The sequence below is a fragment of the Oncorhynchus mykiss genome, chromosome 12 (genome assembly GCF_013265735.2).
Source record: "Oncorhynchus mykiss isolate Arlee chromosome 12, USDA_OmykA_1.1, whole genome shotgun sequence".
Classification (NCBI taxonomy): domain Eukaryota; kingdom Metazoa; phylum Chordata; class Actinopteri; order Salmoniformes; family Salmonidae; genus Oncorhynchus; species Oncorhynchus mykiss.
In genome coordinates this window covers 92,654,627-92,670,193 of record NC_048576.1, presented here as the reverse complement: position 1 = coordinate 92,670,193, position 15,567 = coordinate 92,654,627, and the positions used below count along the sequence as shown (strand labels likewise).

Sequence of the window (15,567 nt, the reverse complement as noted above, 5' to 3'; positions counted from 1 at the left end):
CAGCAACAGAGGACATAGCACTACAAATCATCATCCAGCAACAGAGGACATAGCACTACAAATCATCATCCAGCAACAGAGGACATAGCACTACAAATCTTCATCCAGCAACAGAGGACATAGCACTACAAATCTTTATCAAGCAACAGAGGACATAGCACTACAAATCATCATCCAGCAACAGAGGACATAGCACTACAAATCATCATCCAGCAACAGAGGACATAGCACTACAAATCTTCATCCAGCAACAGAGGACATAGCACTACAAATCTTTATCAAGCAACAGAGGACATAGCACTACAAATCATCATCCAGCAACAGAGGACATAGCACTACAAATCTTTATCAAGCAACAGAGGACATAGCACTACAAATCTTCATCCAGCAACAGAGGACATAGCACTACAAATCTTTATCAAGCAACAGAGGACATAGCACTACAAATCTTTATCAAGCAACAGAGGACATAGCACTACAAATCTTATCAAGCAACAGAGGACATAGCACTACAAATCTTTATCAAGCAACAGAGGACATAGCACTACAAATCATCATCCAGCAACAGAGGACATAGCACTACAAATCTTCATCCAGCAACAGAGGACATAGCACTACAAATCATCATCCAGCAACAGAGGACATAGCACTACAAATCTTCATCCAGCAACAGAGGACATAGCACTACAAATCTTCATCCAGCAACAGAGGACATAGCACTACAAATCATCATCCAGCAACAGAGGACATAGCACTACAAATCTTCATCCAGCAACAGAGGACATAGTACTACAAATCATCATCCAGCAACAGAGGACATAGCACTACAAATCATCATCCAGCAACAGAGGACATAGCACTACAAATCTTCATCCAGTAACTGCCACAGCCTATGGGGTCCTTAATGATATTGTTCTGTTTCTATGGCTCTTGCCTGTGCCTGTGTCCCAAATGTCACCGTATTCCCTAGCCCTTGGTCAAAAGTAGTGCACTAAATAAAGAATAGAGTGGATTTTGTGACGCATCGTGTGAGAGTGGCTGGGGTTGGCTGGCAAGCCCTGGGATTGACACATAAAGCAGCTCTGAGCTGGAGAAGTAAACAAATAAAATGGCTGCCGGCCCGGCTGGTCTCTCTCTCAGCACTGTCACCTCGGTAATGACTGAGAAACACCTCGCTCAGAGCCTTGGAGGCTCCGCCCCCCCCCCCAGGCCCACACCCTCTTCATCACCGTTAACGCCTCGCTAACTGCCTTGCAATGCCATTCCACGCCAGAAGATATAAAAGTGTCAGGCCACCTTTGATAAACGAAACCTGCTACACTTCAAATAGCAAGCTAACACCTACACACCTACGCTGAATAACACGTTCACACACGGTTCACTCCCCTTCCTGTGTGTTGTGAGATCAAGGCACAGTGCCACCTACGTAATTTCCTCTTCCTGTGCCTCTCTACCCTCTCATGACCCTGGAGTGAGTTCTATTCAGGGCGGGTCCTCAGGGTTAGGCCTTTTGAACAGCCTCTGACCACACTTCACAGGAGAGAGAGAGAGAGAGAGTCGTAGGGACGATCATCTGGCTTTTGAGAAATGTTTTTCCCCTCTTTGTTGTGAAGCTTTTTTACTTATTACTTATTCCTCTTTTAAACCTGCCTCCCTTTTCTCTTTCCTATGTTTTTATAGACTTGCCTCCTGGATACACCTACCCTGCCATCGCCATGGGTTACAGGAGCTGCACATCGCCCCACGATGTCCGATTGGCCGAGCCAGCTGACCTGGAGGCGGTCCAGGCGGAGCCTGCTGAGAATGCTCCCCAGCCTCTCTCCAGCCTAGGGGCGGAGCTAGAGTGTCAGGCCATGGTGAGGCCCCTCCCACACCAGGAAGTGGAGGAGGAAGAGGAGGGGCAAAAGGAAGAGGAGGTGCAGAGAGAGGAGGTGGAAGCCAGAGAAGCAGCAGGCAGCTGTGGACCTCCAGATCAGGAGCATAGGGAGGAGCAGGAGGAGGAGGTGTCAGTGTGTCCTCCTGCGGAGAGCCGTGTGTGTGACACCGCCTCCTGTCCCATCCCTATCCCCCTCTCTGAGGAGGAGAACCACAGAGATGACCCCACCTCCACCCTGGAGGAGCAGGAGGAGGAAAAGTGCAAGGTGGAGAGAGGACAGCAGCAGGAGGTGGCAGGAGAACAGGAGGAGCAGGACTCCACCATCATCGACCTGGACCCTCCCTGCCCTGCCCAGCCCCACCAGGAGGCACATACTGAGGAGGGAGGAGAGGAGGAGAGTACTCCTAATGATGACAACCACTCAGTAGAGTTGGTGTGCCTCTCCCCCTCCTCTCCCTCTCTGTGCCCCAGCCAGTCTATCATCACCCTCTCCACCCCCCTGAAACCCATTGTGCCTAGTTACTGGAGCCTAGAGCTGCTGATCGCTGCAGCCTTCTGTGCCGACGTCCCTCCGTTTCCCATGCTGGCCTCCAGCACCCTCCAGCCCCAGGCCTGTGACACCCATCCCTGCCCCAGCCACCCCCACCACGGCATGGAGCTGCTCAGCGAGCTGGCCGACCTGGAGCTCCAACAGCACCGACACAACACAGGAGACAGCCAAGGTGAGAGAGATATAGTCTGACAGACGGACGGACAGGCGAACAGATGGATGGACAGACAGCAGTCTGAAATGATGTCATTGTAACTAGAAGCTGATTGAAATGACAATCAGAAACAAATGATGTCATTTCAACCAGCCCGCTAGGGTGATGTCACTTAAAGCTGGAATCCTTCAGGTTTTTATTTATTTATTAGGATCCCCATTAGCCGACGCCATGGCGACAGCTAGTCTTACTGGGGTCCGACACGTAACGAAAAATACATTACAGATAAAAGACTTTACAATCCTCCTAACTCTTTCTTTCCAAGTCTCCCCCAGAGATCTCTTTCTACGAGCAGTAGCAGGCTTCCTAGAAGAGTCCTCTAATGATAGAGCAGGAGAGAGAGAAGCAGCAAACCTCTGTTACAATACAGAGCCCTGATACAACACAGACCTCTGTTATAATACAGAGCCCTGATACAACACAGACCTCTGTTACAATACAGAGCCCTGATACAACACAGTCCTCTGCTACAGTACTCTCTGTCTCTGTCTGTCTGTCTGTCTCTCTCTCACCCTCTGCCTCTCTCTCTGTCTCTCTCTCTCTCTCTCTCTCTCTCTCTCTCTCTCTGTCTCTGTCTCTGTCTGTCTGTCTCTCTCTCTCTCTCTCTCTCTCTCTCTCTCTCTCTCTCTCTCTCTCTCTCTCTCTCTCTCTCTCTCTCTCTCTCTCTCTCTCTCTGTCTCTCTCTCTCTCTCTCTCTCTCTCCTGCTCCGCTCACCCTCTGCCTCTCTGTAAAATCCACACACACACACTCACATGCGCACATTCGTGTAAGTACACACACAAGTGTGTGGGTAATCACAAAAGCAGTGGATGTTGTTGGGACCCTGGAGCATTGCCTCAGTAATTACAACCCATTGTTTTAAAGTGCCTTTTAAAGCTTCCTCGGTTTCAAAGCGCCGCAGTCGCGTTTAGTTTTTTTTTCGTGTTCATGCGAAAGGATGTTTTGTGTTTACCCCATCTTCCTAATACATTTAACTGGTCCCAAAAGATGGCGACTATAAAAAGGACATCATCAAGTGATTTTTAGAGTGTTGTTGTTTTGGCTGTGTGATGTCATCGCAGGCTCTGAGGAGTTACTAAAGACATCAGTAAGCATTACTAGGTGACTTCTTGTAATGATAGAACTTCACACAGTCCCTCATCATGTGTAGCCCCCAGGGTGGAGAGAGAGGTCCCTACCTAGTACAGCAGTACGGTATTATCCTTTCTGAGCCGAGCTGAGCCCATCCGAACTGTACTGCACTGGCCTGGTTACAGTATGCACAGTGTGAAAAGGGTACGGGACTATTCAATATATTTCACCACAACAGCCACAGACCTACAGTACTGTAGATGTCTATACTACATGGTGAAACCCTGGGCCAGATGGTCAGGTAGTACCACAGACCTACAGTACTGTAGATGTCTATACTACATGGTGAAACCCTGGGCCAGATGGTCAGGTAGTACCACAGACCTACAGTACTGTAGATGTCTATACTACATGGTGAAACCCTGGGCCAGATGGTCAGGTAGTACCACAGACCTACAGTACTGTAGATGTCTATACTACATGGTGAAACCCTGGGCCAGATGGTCAGGTAGTACCACAGACCTACAGTACTGTAGATGTCTATACTACATGGTGAAACCCTGGGCCAGATGGTCAGGTAGTACCACAGACCTACAGTACTGTAGATGTCTATACTACATGGTGAAACCCTGGGCCAGATGGTCAGGTAGTACCACAGACCTACAGTACTGTAGATGTCTATACTACATGGTGTAACCCTGGGCCAGATGGTCAGGTAGTACCACAGACCTACAGTACTGTAGATGTCTATACTACATGGTGAAACCCTGGGCCAGATGGTCAGGTAGTACCACAGACCTACAGTACTGTAGATGTCTATACTGCATGGTGAAACCCTGGGCCAGATGGTCAGGTAGTACCACAGACCTACAGTACTGTAGATGTCTATACTACATGGTGTAACCCTGGGCCAGATGGTCAGGTAGTATCACAGACCTACAGTACTGTAGATGTCTATACTACATGGTGAAACCCTGGGCCAGATGGTCAGGTAGTACCACAGACCTACTGTACTGTAGATGTCTATACTACATGGTGAAACCCTGGGCCAGATGGTCAGGTAGTACCACAGACCTACTGTACTGTAGATGTCTATACTACATGGTGAAACCCTGGGCCAGATGGTCAGGTAGTACCACAGACCTACAGTACTGTAGATGTCTATACTACATGGTGAAACCCTGGGCCAGATGGTCAGGTAGTACCACAGACCTACAGTACTGTAGATGTCTATACTGCATGGTGAAACCCTGGGCCAGATGGTCAGGTAGTATCACAGACCTACAGTACTGTAGATGTCTATACTACATGGTGTAACCCTGGGCCAGATGGTCAGGTAGTACCACAGACCTACAGTACTGTAGATGTCTATACTACATGGTGAAACCCTGGGCCAGATGGTCAGGTAGTACCACAGACCTACAGTACTGTAGATGTCTATACTACATGGTGAAACCCTGGGCCAGATGGTCAGGTAGTACCACAGACCTACAGTACTGTAGATGTCTATACTGCATGGTGAAACCCTGGGCCAGATGGTCAGGTAGTACCACAGACCTACAGTACTGTAGATGTCTATACTACATGGTGAAACCCTGGGCCAGATGGTCAGGTAGTACCACAGACCTACAGTACTGTAGATGTCTATACTACATGGTGAAACCCTGGGCCAGATGGTCAGGTAGTACCACAGACCTACAGTACTGTAGATGTCTATACTGCATGGTGAAACCCTGGGCCAGATGGTCAAGTAGTACCACAGACCTACAGTACTGTAGATGTCTATACTACATGGTGAAACCCTGGGCCAGATGGTCAGGTAGTACCACAGACCTACAGTACTGTAGATGTCTATACTACATGGTGAAACCCTGGGCCAGATGGTCAGGTAGTACCACAGACCTACAGTACTGTAGATGTCTATACTACATGGTGAAACCCTGGGCCAGATGGTCAGGTAGTACCACAGACCTACAGTACTGTAGATGTCTATACTACATGGTGAAACCCTGGGCCAGATGGTCAGGTAGTACCACAGACCTACAGTACTGTAGATGTCTATACTACATGGTGAAACCCTGGGCCAGATGGTCAGGTAGTACCACAGACCTACAGTACTGTAGATGTCTATACTACATGGTGAAACCCTGGGCCAGATGGTCAGGTAGTACCACAGACCTACAGTACTGTAGATGTCTATACTACATGGTGAAACCCTGGGCCAGATGGTCAGGTAGTACCACAGACCTACAGTACTGTAGATGTCTATACTGCATGGTGAAACCCTGGGCCAGATGGTCAGGTAGTATCACAGACCTACAGTACTGTAGATATCTATACTGCATGGTGAAACCCTGGGCCAGATGGTCAGGTAGTACCACAGACCTACAGTACTGTAGATGTCTATACTACATGGTGAAACCCTGGGCCAGATGGTCAGGTAGTACCACAGACCTACAGTACAGTACTGTAGATGTCTATACTACATGGTGAAACCCTGGGCCAGATGGTCAGGTAGTACCACAGACCTACAGTACTGTAGATGTCTATACTACATGGTGAAACCCTGGGCCAGATGGTCAGGTAGTACCACAGACCTACAGTACTGTAGATGTCTATACTACATGGTGAAACCCTGGGCCAGATGGTCAGGTAGTACCACAGACCTACAGTACTGTAGATGTCTATACTACATGGTGAAACCCTGGGCCAGATGGTCAGGTAGTACCACAGACCTACAGTACTGTAGATGTCTATACTGCATGGTGAAACCCTGGGCCAGATGGTCAGGTAGTATCACAGACCTACAGTACTGTAGATATCTATACTGCATGGTGAAACCCTGGGCCAGATGGTCAGGTAGTACCACAGACCTACAGTACTGTAGATGTCTATACTACATGGTGAAACCCTGGGCCAGATGGTCAGGTAGTACCACAGACCTACAGTACAGTACTGTAGATGTCTATACTACATGGTGAAACCCTGGGCCAGATGGTCAGGTAGTACCACAGACCTACAGTACTGTAGATGTCTATACTACATGGTGAAACCCTGGGCCAGATGGTCAGGTAGTACCACAGACCTACAGTACTGTAGATGTCTATACTACATGGTGAAACCCTGGGCCAGATGGTCAGGTAGTACCACAGACCTACAGTACTGTAGATGTCTATACTACATGGTGAAACCCTGGGCCAGATGGTCAGGTAGTACCACAGACCTACAGTACAGTACTGTAGATGTCTATACTACATGGTGAAACCCTGGGCCAGATGGTCAGGTAGTACCACAGACCTACAGTACTGTAGATGTCTATACTACATGGTGAAACCCTGGGCCAGATGGTCAGGTAGTACCACAGACCTACAGTACTGTAGATGTCTATACTGCATGGTGAAACCCTGGGCCAGATGGTCAGGTAGTACCACAGACCTACAATACTGTAGATGTCTATACTACATGGTGAAACCCTGGGCCAGATGGTCAGGTAGTACCACAGACCTACAGTACTGTAGATGTCTATACTACATGGTGAAACCCTGGGCCAGATGGTCAGGTAGTACCACAGACCTACAGTACTGTAGATGTCTATACTACATGGTGAAACCCTGGGCCAGATGGTCAGGTAGTACCACAGACCTACAGTACTGTAGATGTCTATACTACATGGTGAAACCCTGGGCCAGATGGTCAGGTAGTACCACAGACCTACAGTACTGTAGATGTCTATACTACATGGTGAAACCCTGGGCCAGATGGTCAGGTAGTACCACAGACCTACAATACTGTAGATGTCTATACTACATGGTGAAACCCTGGGCCAGATGGTCAGGTAGTACCACAGACCTACAGTACTGTAGATGTCTATACTACATGGTGAAACCCTGGGCCAGATGGTCAGGTAGTACCACAGACCTACAGTACTGTAGATGTCTATATTACATGGTGAAACCCTGGGCCAGATGGTCAGGTAGTACCACAGACCTACAGTACTGTAGATGTCTATACTACATGGTGAAACCCTGGGCCAGATGGTCAGGTAGTACCACAGACCTACAGTACTGTAGATGTCTATACTACATGGTGAAACCCTGGGCCAGATGGTCAGGTAGTACCACAGACCTACAGTACTGTAGATGTCTATACTACATGGTGAAACCCTGGGCCAGATGGTCAGGTAGTACCACAGACCTACAGTACTGTAGATGTCTATACTACATGGTGAAACCCTGGGCCAGATGGTCAGGTAGTACCACAGACCTACAGTACTGTAGATGTCTATACTACATGGTGAAACCCTGGGCCAGATGGTCAGGTAGTACCACAGACCTACAGTACTGTAGATGTCTATACTACATGGTGAAACCCTGGGCCAGATGGTCAGGTAGTACCACAGACCTACAGTACTGTAGATGTCTATACTACATGGTGAAACCCTGGACCAGATGGTCAGGTAGTACCACAGACCTACAGTACTGTAGATGTCTATACTACATGGTGAAACCCTGGGCCAGATGGTCAGGTAGTACCACAGACCTACAGTACTGTAGATGTCTATACTGCATGGTGAAACCCTGGGCCAGATGGTCAGGTAGTACCACAGACCTACAGTACTGTAGATGTCTATACTACATGGTGAAACCCTGGGCCAGATGGTCAGGTAGTACCACAGACCTACAGTACAGTACTGTAGATGTCTATACTGCATGGTGAAACCCTGGGCCAGATGGTCAGGTAGTACCACAGACCTACAGTACAGTACTGTAGATGTCTATACTGCATGGTGAAACCCTGGGCCAGATGGTCAGGTAGTACCACAGACCTACAGTACTGTAGATGTCTATACTGCATGGTGAAACCCTGGGCCAGATGGTCAGGTAGTACCACAGACCTACAGTACTGTAGATGTCTATACTACATGGTGAAACCCTGGGCCAGATGGTCAGGTAGTACCACAGACCTACAGTACTGTAGATGTCTATACTACATGGTGAAACCCTGGGCCAGATGGTCAGGTAGTACCACAGACCTACAGTACTGTAGATGTCTATACTGCATGGTGAAACCCTGGGCCAGATGGTCAGGTAGTACCACAGACCTACAGTACTGTAGATGTCTATACTACATGGTGAAACCCTGGGCCAGATGGTCAGGTAGTACCACAGACCTACAGTACTGTAGATGTCTATACTACATGGTGAAACCCTGGGCCAGATGGTCAGGTAGTATCACAGACCTACAGTACTGTAGATGTCTATACTACATGGTGAAACCCTGGGCCAGATGGTCAGGTAGTACCACAGACCTACAGTACTGTGGATGTCTATACTACATGGTGAAACCCTGGGCCAGATGGTCAGGTAGTACCACAGACCTACAGTACTGTAGATGTCTATACTGCATGGTGAAACCCTGGGCCAGATGGTCAGGTAGTATCACAGACCTACAGTACTGTAGATGTCTATACTACATGGTGAAACCCTGGGCCAGATGGTCAGGTAGTACCACAGACCTACAGTACTGTAGATGTCTATACTACATGGTGAAACCCTGGGCCAGATGGTCAGGTAGTACCACAGACCTACAGTACTGTAGATGTCTATACTGCATGGTGAAACCCTGGGCCAGATGGTCAGGTAGTACCACAGACCTACAGTACTGTAGATGTCTATACTGCATGGTGAAACCCTGGACCAGATGGTCAGGTAGTACCACAGACCTACAGTACTGTAGATGTCTATACTACATGGTGAAACCCTGGGCCAGATGGTCAGGTAGTACCACAGACCTACAGTACTGTAGATGTCTATACTACATGGTGAAACCCTGGGCCAGATGGTCAGGTAGTACCACAGACCTACAGTACTGTAGATGTCTATACTGCATGGTGAAACCCTGGGCCAGATGGTCAGGTAGTACCACAGACCTACAGTACTGTAGATGTCTATACTGCATGGTGAAACCCTGGGCCAGATGGTCAGGTAGTACCACAGACCTACAGTACTGTAGATGTCTATACTACATGGTGAAACCCTGGGCCAGATGGTCAGGTAGTACCACAGACCTACAGTACTGTAGATGTCTATACTACATGGTGAAACCCTGGGCCAGATGGTCAAGTAGTACCACAGACCTACAGTACTGTAGATGTCTATACTACATGGTGAAACCCTGGGCCAGATGGTCAGGTAGTACCACAGACCTACAGTACTGTAGATGTCTATACTACATGGTGAAACCCTGGGCCAGATGGTCAGGTAGTACCACAGACCTACAGTACTGTAGATGTCTATACTGCATGGTGAAACCCTGGGCCAGATGGTCAGGTAGTATCACAGACCTACAGTACAGTACTGTAGATGTCTATACTACATGGTGAAACCCTGGGCCAGATGGTCAGGTAGTACCACAGACCTACAGTACTGTAGATGTCTATACTACATGGTGAAACCCTGGGCCAGATGGTCAGGTAGTACCACAGACCTACAGTACTGTAGATGTCTATACTACATGGTGAAACCCTGGGCCAGATGGTCAGGTAGTACCACAGACCTACAGTACTGTAGATGTCTATACTACATGGTGAAACCCTGGGCCAGATGGTCAGGTAGTACCACAGACCTACAGTACAGTAGATGTCTATACTACATGGTGAAACCCTGGGCCAGATGGTCAGGTAGTACCACAGACCTACAGTACTGTAGATGTCTATACTACATGGTGAAACCCTGGGCCAGATGGTCAGGTAGTATCACAGACCTACAGTACTGTAGATGTCTATACTACATGGTGAAACCCTGGGCCAGATGGTCAGGTAGTACCACAGACCTACAGTACTGTAGATGTCTATACTACATGGTGAAACCCTGGGCCAGATGGTCAGGTAGTACCACAGACCTACAGTACAGTAGATGTCTATACTACATGGTGAAACCCTGGGCCAGATGGTCAGGTAGTACCACAGACCTACAGTACTGTAGATGTCTATACTGCATGGTGAAACCCTGGGCCAGATGGTCAGGTAGTACCACAGACCTACAGTACTGTAGATGTCTATACTACATGGTGAAACCCTGGGCCAGATGGTCAGGTAGTACCACAGACCTACAGTACAGTAGATGTCTATACTACATGGTGAAACCCTGGACCAGATGGTCAGGTAGTACCACAGACCTACAGTACAGTACTGTAGATGTCTATACTACATGGTGAAACCCTGGGCCAGATGGTCAGGTAGTACCACAGACCTACAGTACTGTAGATGTCTATACTGCATGGTGAAACCCTGGGCCAGATGGTCAGGTAGTACCACAGACCTACAGTACTGTAGATGTCTATACTACATGGTGAAACCCTGGGCCAGATGGTCAGGTAGTATCACAGACCTACAGTACAGTACTGTAGATGTCTATACTACATGGTGAAACCCTGGGCCAGATGGTCAGGTAGTACCACAGACCTACAGTACTGTAGATGTCTATACTGCATGGTGAAACCCTGGGCCAGATGGCCAGGTAGTACCACAGACCTACAGTACTGTAGATGTCTATACTACATGGTGAAACCCTGGGCCAGATGGTCAGGTAGTACCACAGACCTACAGTACTGTAGATGTCTATACTACATGGTGAAACCCTGGGCCAGATGGTCAAGTAGTATCACAGACCTACAGTACTGTACTGTAGATGTCTATACTACATGGTGAAACCCTGGGCCAGATGGTCAGGTAGTACCACAGACCTACAGTACTGTAGATGTCTATACTGCATGGTGAAACCCTGGGCCAGATGGCCAGGTAGTACCACAGACCTACAGTACTGTAGATGTCTATACTACATGGTGAAACCCTGGGCCAGATGGTCAGGTAGTACCACAGACCTACAGTACTGTAGATGTCTATACTACATGGTGAAACCCTGGGCCAGATGGTCAGGTAGTACCACAGACCTACAGTACTGTAGATGTCTATACTACATGGTGAAACCCTGGGCCAGATGGTCAGGTAGTACCACAGACCTACAGTACTGTAGATGTCTATACTACATGGTGAAACCCTGGGCCAGATGGTCAGGTAGTATCACAGACCTACAGTACTGTACTGTAGATGTCTATACTACATGGTGAAACCCTGGGCCAGATGGTCAGGTAGTACCACAGACCTACAGTACTGTAGATGTCTATACTACATGGTGAAACCCTGGGCCAGATGGTCAGGTAGTACCACAGACCTACAGTACTGTAGATGTCTATACTACATGGTGAAACCCTGGGCCAGATGGTCAGGTAGTACCACAGACCTACAGTACTGTAGATGTCTATACTGCATGGTGAAACCCTGGGCCAGATGGCCAGGTAGTACCACAGACCTACAGTACTGTAGATGTCTATACTACATGGTGAAACCCTGGGCCAGATGGTCAGGTAGTACCACAGACCTACAGTACTGTAGATGTCTATACTACATGGTGAAACCCTGGGCCAGATGGTCAGGTAGTACCACAGACCTACAGTACTGTAGATGTCTATACTACATGGTGAAACCCTGGGCCAGATGGTCAGGTAGTACCACAGACCTACAGTACTGTAGATGTCTATACTACATGGTGAAACCCTGGGCCAGATGGTCAGGTAGTATCACAGACCTACAGTACTGTACTGTAGATGTCTATACTACATGGTGAAACCCTGGGCCAGATGGTCAGGTAGTACCACAGACCTACAGTACAGTAGATGTCTATACTACATGGTGAAACCCTGGGCCAGATGGTCAGGTAGTACCACAGACCTACAGTACTGTAGATGTCTATACTACATGGTGAAACCCTGGGCCAGATGGTCAGGTAGTATCACAGACCTACAGTACTGTACTGTAGATGTCTATACTACATGGTGAAACCCTGGGCCAGATGGTCAGGTAGTACCACAGACCTACAGTACTGTAGATGTCTATACTACATGGTGAAACCCTGGGCCAGATGGTCAGGTAGTACCACAGACCTACAGTACTGTAGATGTCTATACTGCATGGTGAAACCCTGGGCCAGATGGTCAGGTAGTACCACAGACCTACAGTACTGTAGATGTCTATACTACATGGTGAAACCCTGGGCCAGATGGTCAGGTAGTACCACAGACCTACAGTACTGTAGATGTCTATACTACATGGTGAAACCCTGGGCCAGATGGTCAGGTAGTATCACAGACCTACAGTACTGTACTGTAGATGTCTATACTACATGGTGAAACCCTGGGCCAGATGGTCAGGTAGTACCACAGACCTACAGTACAGTAGATGTCTATACTACATGGTGAAACCCTGGGCCAGATGGTCAGGTAGTACCACAGACCTACAGTACTGTAGATGTCTATACTACATGGTGAAACCCTGGGCCAGATGGTCAGGTAGTATCACAGACCTACAGTACTGTACTGTAGATGTCTATACTACATGGTGAAACCCTGGGCCAGATGGTCAGGTAGTACCACAGACCTACAGTACTGTAGATGTCTATACTACATGGTGAAACCCTGGGCCAGATGGTCAGGTAGTACCACAGACCTACAGTACTGTAGATGTCTATACTGCATGGTGAAACCCTGGGCCAGATGGTCAGGTAGTACCACAGACCTACAGTACTGTAGATGTCTATACTACATGGTGAAACCCTGGGCCAGATGGTCAGGTAGTACCACAGACCTACAGTACTGTAGATGTCTATACTACATGGTGAAACCCTGGGCCAGATGGTCAGGTAGTACCACAGACCTACAGTACTGTAGATGTCTATACTACATGGTGAAACCCTGGGCCAGATGGTCAGGTAGTACCACAGACCTACAGTACTGTAGATGTCTATACTACATGGTGAAACCCTGGGCCAGATGGTCAAGTAGTACCACAGACCTACAGTACAGTAGATGTCTATACTACATGGTGAAACCCTGGGCCAGATGGTCAAGTAGTACCACAGACCTACAGTACAGTAGATGTCTATACTGCATGGTGAAACCCTGGGCCAGATGGTCAAGTAGTACCACAGACCTACAGTACTGTAGATGTCTATACTACATGGTGAAACCCTGGGCCAGATGGTCAAGTAGTACCACAGACCTACAGTACAGTACTGTAGATGTCTATACTACATGGTGAAACCCTGGGCCAGATGGTCAAGTAGTACCACAGACCTACAGTACAGTACTGTAGATGTCTATACTACATGGTGTAACCCTGGGCCAGATGGTCAAGTAGTACCACAGACCTACAGTACTGTAGATGTCTATACTACATGGTGAAACCCTGGGCCAGATGGTCAGGTAGTACCACAGACCTACAGTACTGTAGATATCTATACTACATGGTGAAACCCTGGGCCAGATGGTCAGGTAGTACCACAGACCTACAGTACTGTAGATGTCTATACTACATGGTGAAACCCTGGGCCAGATGGCCAGGTAGTACCACAGACCTACAGTACTGTAGATGTCTATACTGCATGGTGAAACCCTGGGCCAGATGGCCAGGTAGTACCACAGACCTACAGTACTGTAGATGTCTATACTACATGGTGAAACCCTGGGCCAGATGGTCAGGTAGTACCACAGACCTACAGTACTGTAGATGTCTATACTACATGGTGAAACCCTGGGCCAGATGGTCAGGTAGTACCACAGACCTACAGTACTGTAGATGTCTATACTACATGGTGAAACCCTGGGCCAGATGGTCAGGTAGTACCACAGACCTACAGTACTGTAGATGTCTATACTACATGGTGAAACCCTGGGCCAGATGGTCAGGTAGTATCACAGACCTACAGTACTGTACTGTAGATGTCTATACTACATGGTGAAACCCTGGGCCAGATGGTCAGGTAGTACCACAGACCTACAGTACTGTAGATGTCTATACTACATGGTGAAACCCTGGGCCAGATGGTCAGGTAGTACCACAGACCTACAGTACTGTAGATGTCTATACTGCATGGTGAAACCCTGGGCCAGATGGTCAGGTAGTACCACAGACCTACAGTACTGTAGATGTCTATACTGCATGGTGAAACCCTGGGCCAGATGGCCAGGTAGTACCACAGACCTACAGGACTGTAGATGTCTATACTACATGGTGAAACCCTGGGCCAGATGGTCAGGTAGTACCACAGACCTACAGTACTGTAGATGTCTATACTACATGGTGAAACCCTGGGCCAGATGGTCAGGTAGTACCACAGACCTACAGTACTGTAGATGTCTATACTACATGGTGAAACCCTGGGCCAGATGGTCAGGTAGTACCACAGACCTACAGTACTGTAGATGTCTATACTACATGGTGAAACCCTGGGCCAGATGGTCAGGTAGTATCACAGACCTACAGTACTGTACTGTAGATGTCTATACTACATGGTGAAACCCTGGGCCAGATGGTCAGGTAGTACCACAGACCTACAGTACAGTAGATGTCTATACTACATGGTGAAACCCTGGGCCAGATGGTCAGGTAGTACCACAGACCTACAGTACTGTAGATGTCTATACTACATGGTGAAACCCTGGGCCAGATGGTCAGGTAGTATCACAGACCTACAGTACTGTACTGTAGATGTCTATACTACATGGTGAAACCCTGGGCCAGATGGTCAGGTAGTACCACAGACCTACAGTACTGTAGATGTCTATACTACATGGTGAAACCCTGGGCCAGATGGTCAGGTAGTACCACAGACCTACAGTACTGTAGATGTCTATACTGCATGGTGAAACCCTGGGCCAGATGGTCAGGTAGTACCACAGACCTACAGTACTGTAGATGTCTATACTACATGGTGAAACCCTGGGCCAGATGGTCAGGTAGT

At 48.2% G+C, this 15,567-nt stretch overlaps 1 protein-coding gene across 7 annotated transcripts in view; it reads left to right on the top strand.

Annotated features, from left to right (window-relative positions):
* The window catches only part of LOC110516409 (BAH and coiled-coil domain-containing protein 1), a 203,266-nt gene that overhangs the window by 131,952 nt on the left and 55,747 nt on the right, over positions 1–15,567 (top strand). For all 7 annotated transcript variants that reach the window (XM_036939199.1, XM_036939203.1, XM_036939201.1 and 4 more), the window contains one exon: positions 1,681–2,598. In XM_036939199.1, the coding sequence (XP_036795094.1) occupies positions 1,681–2,598 (918 nt within the window). The remainder of the gene's footprint in view (positions 1–1,680; positions 2,599–15,567) is intronic.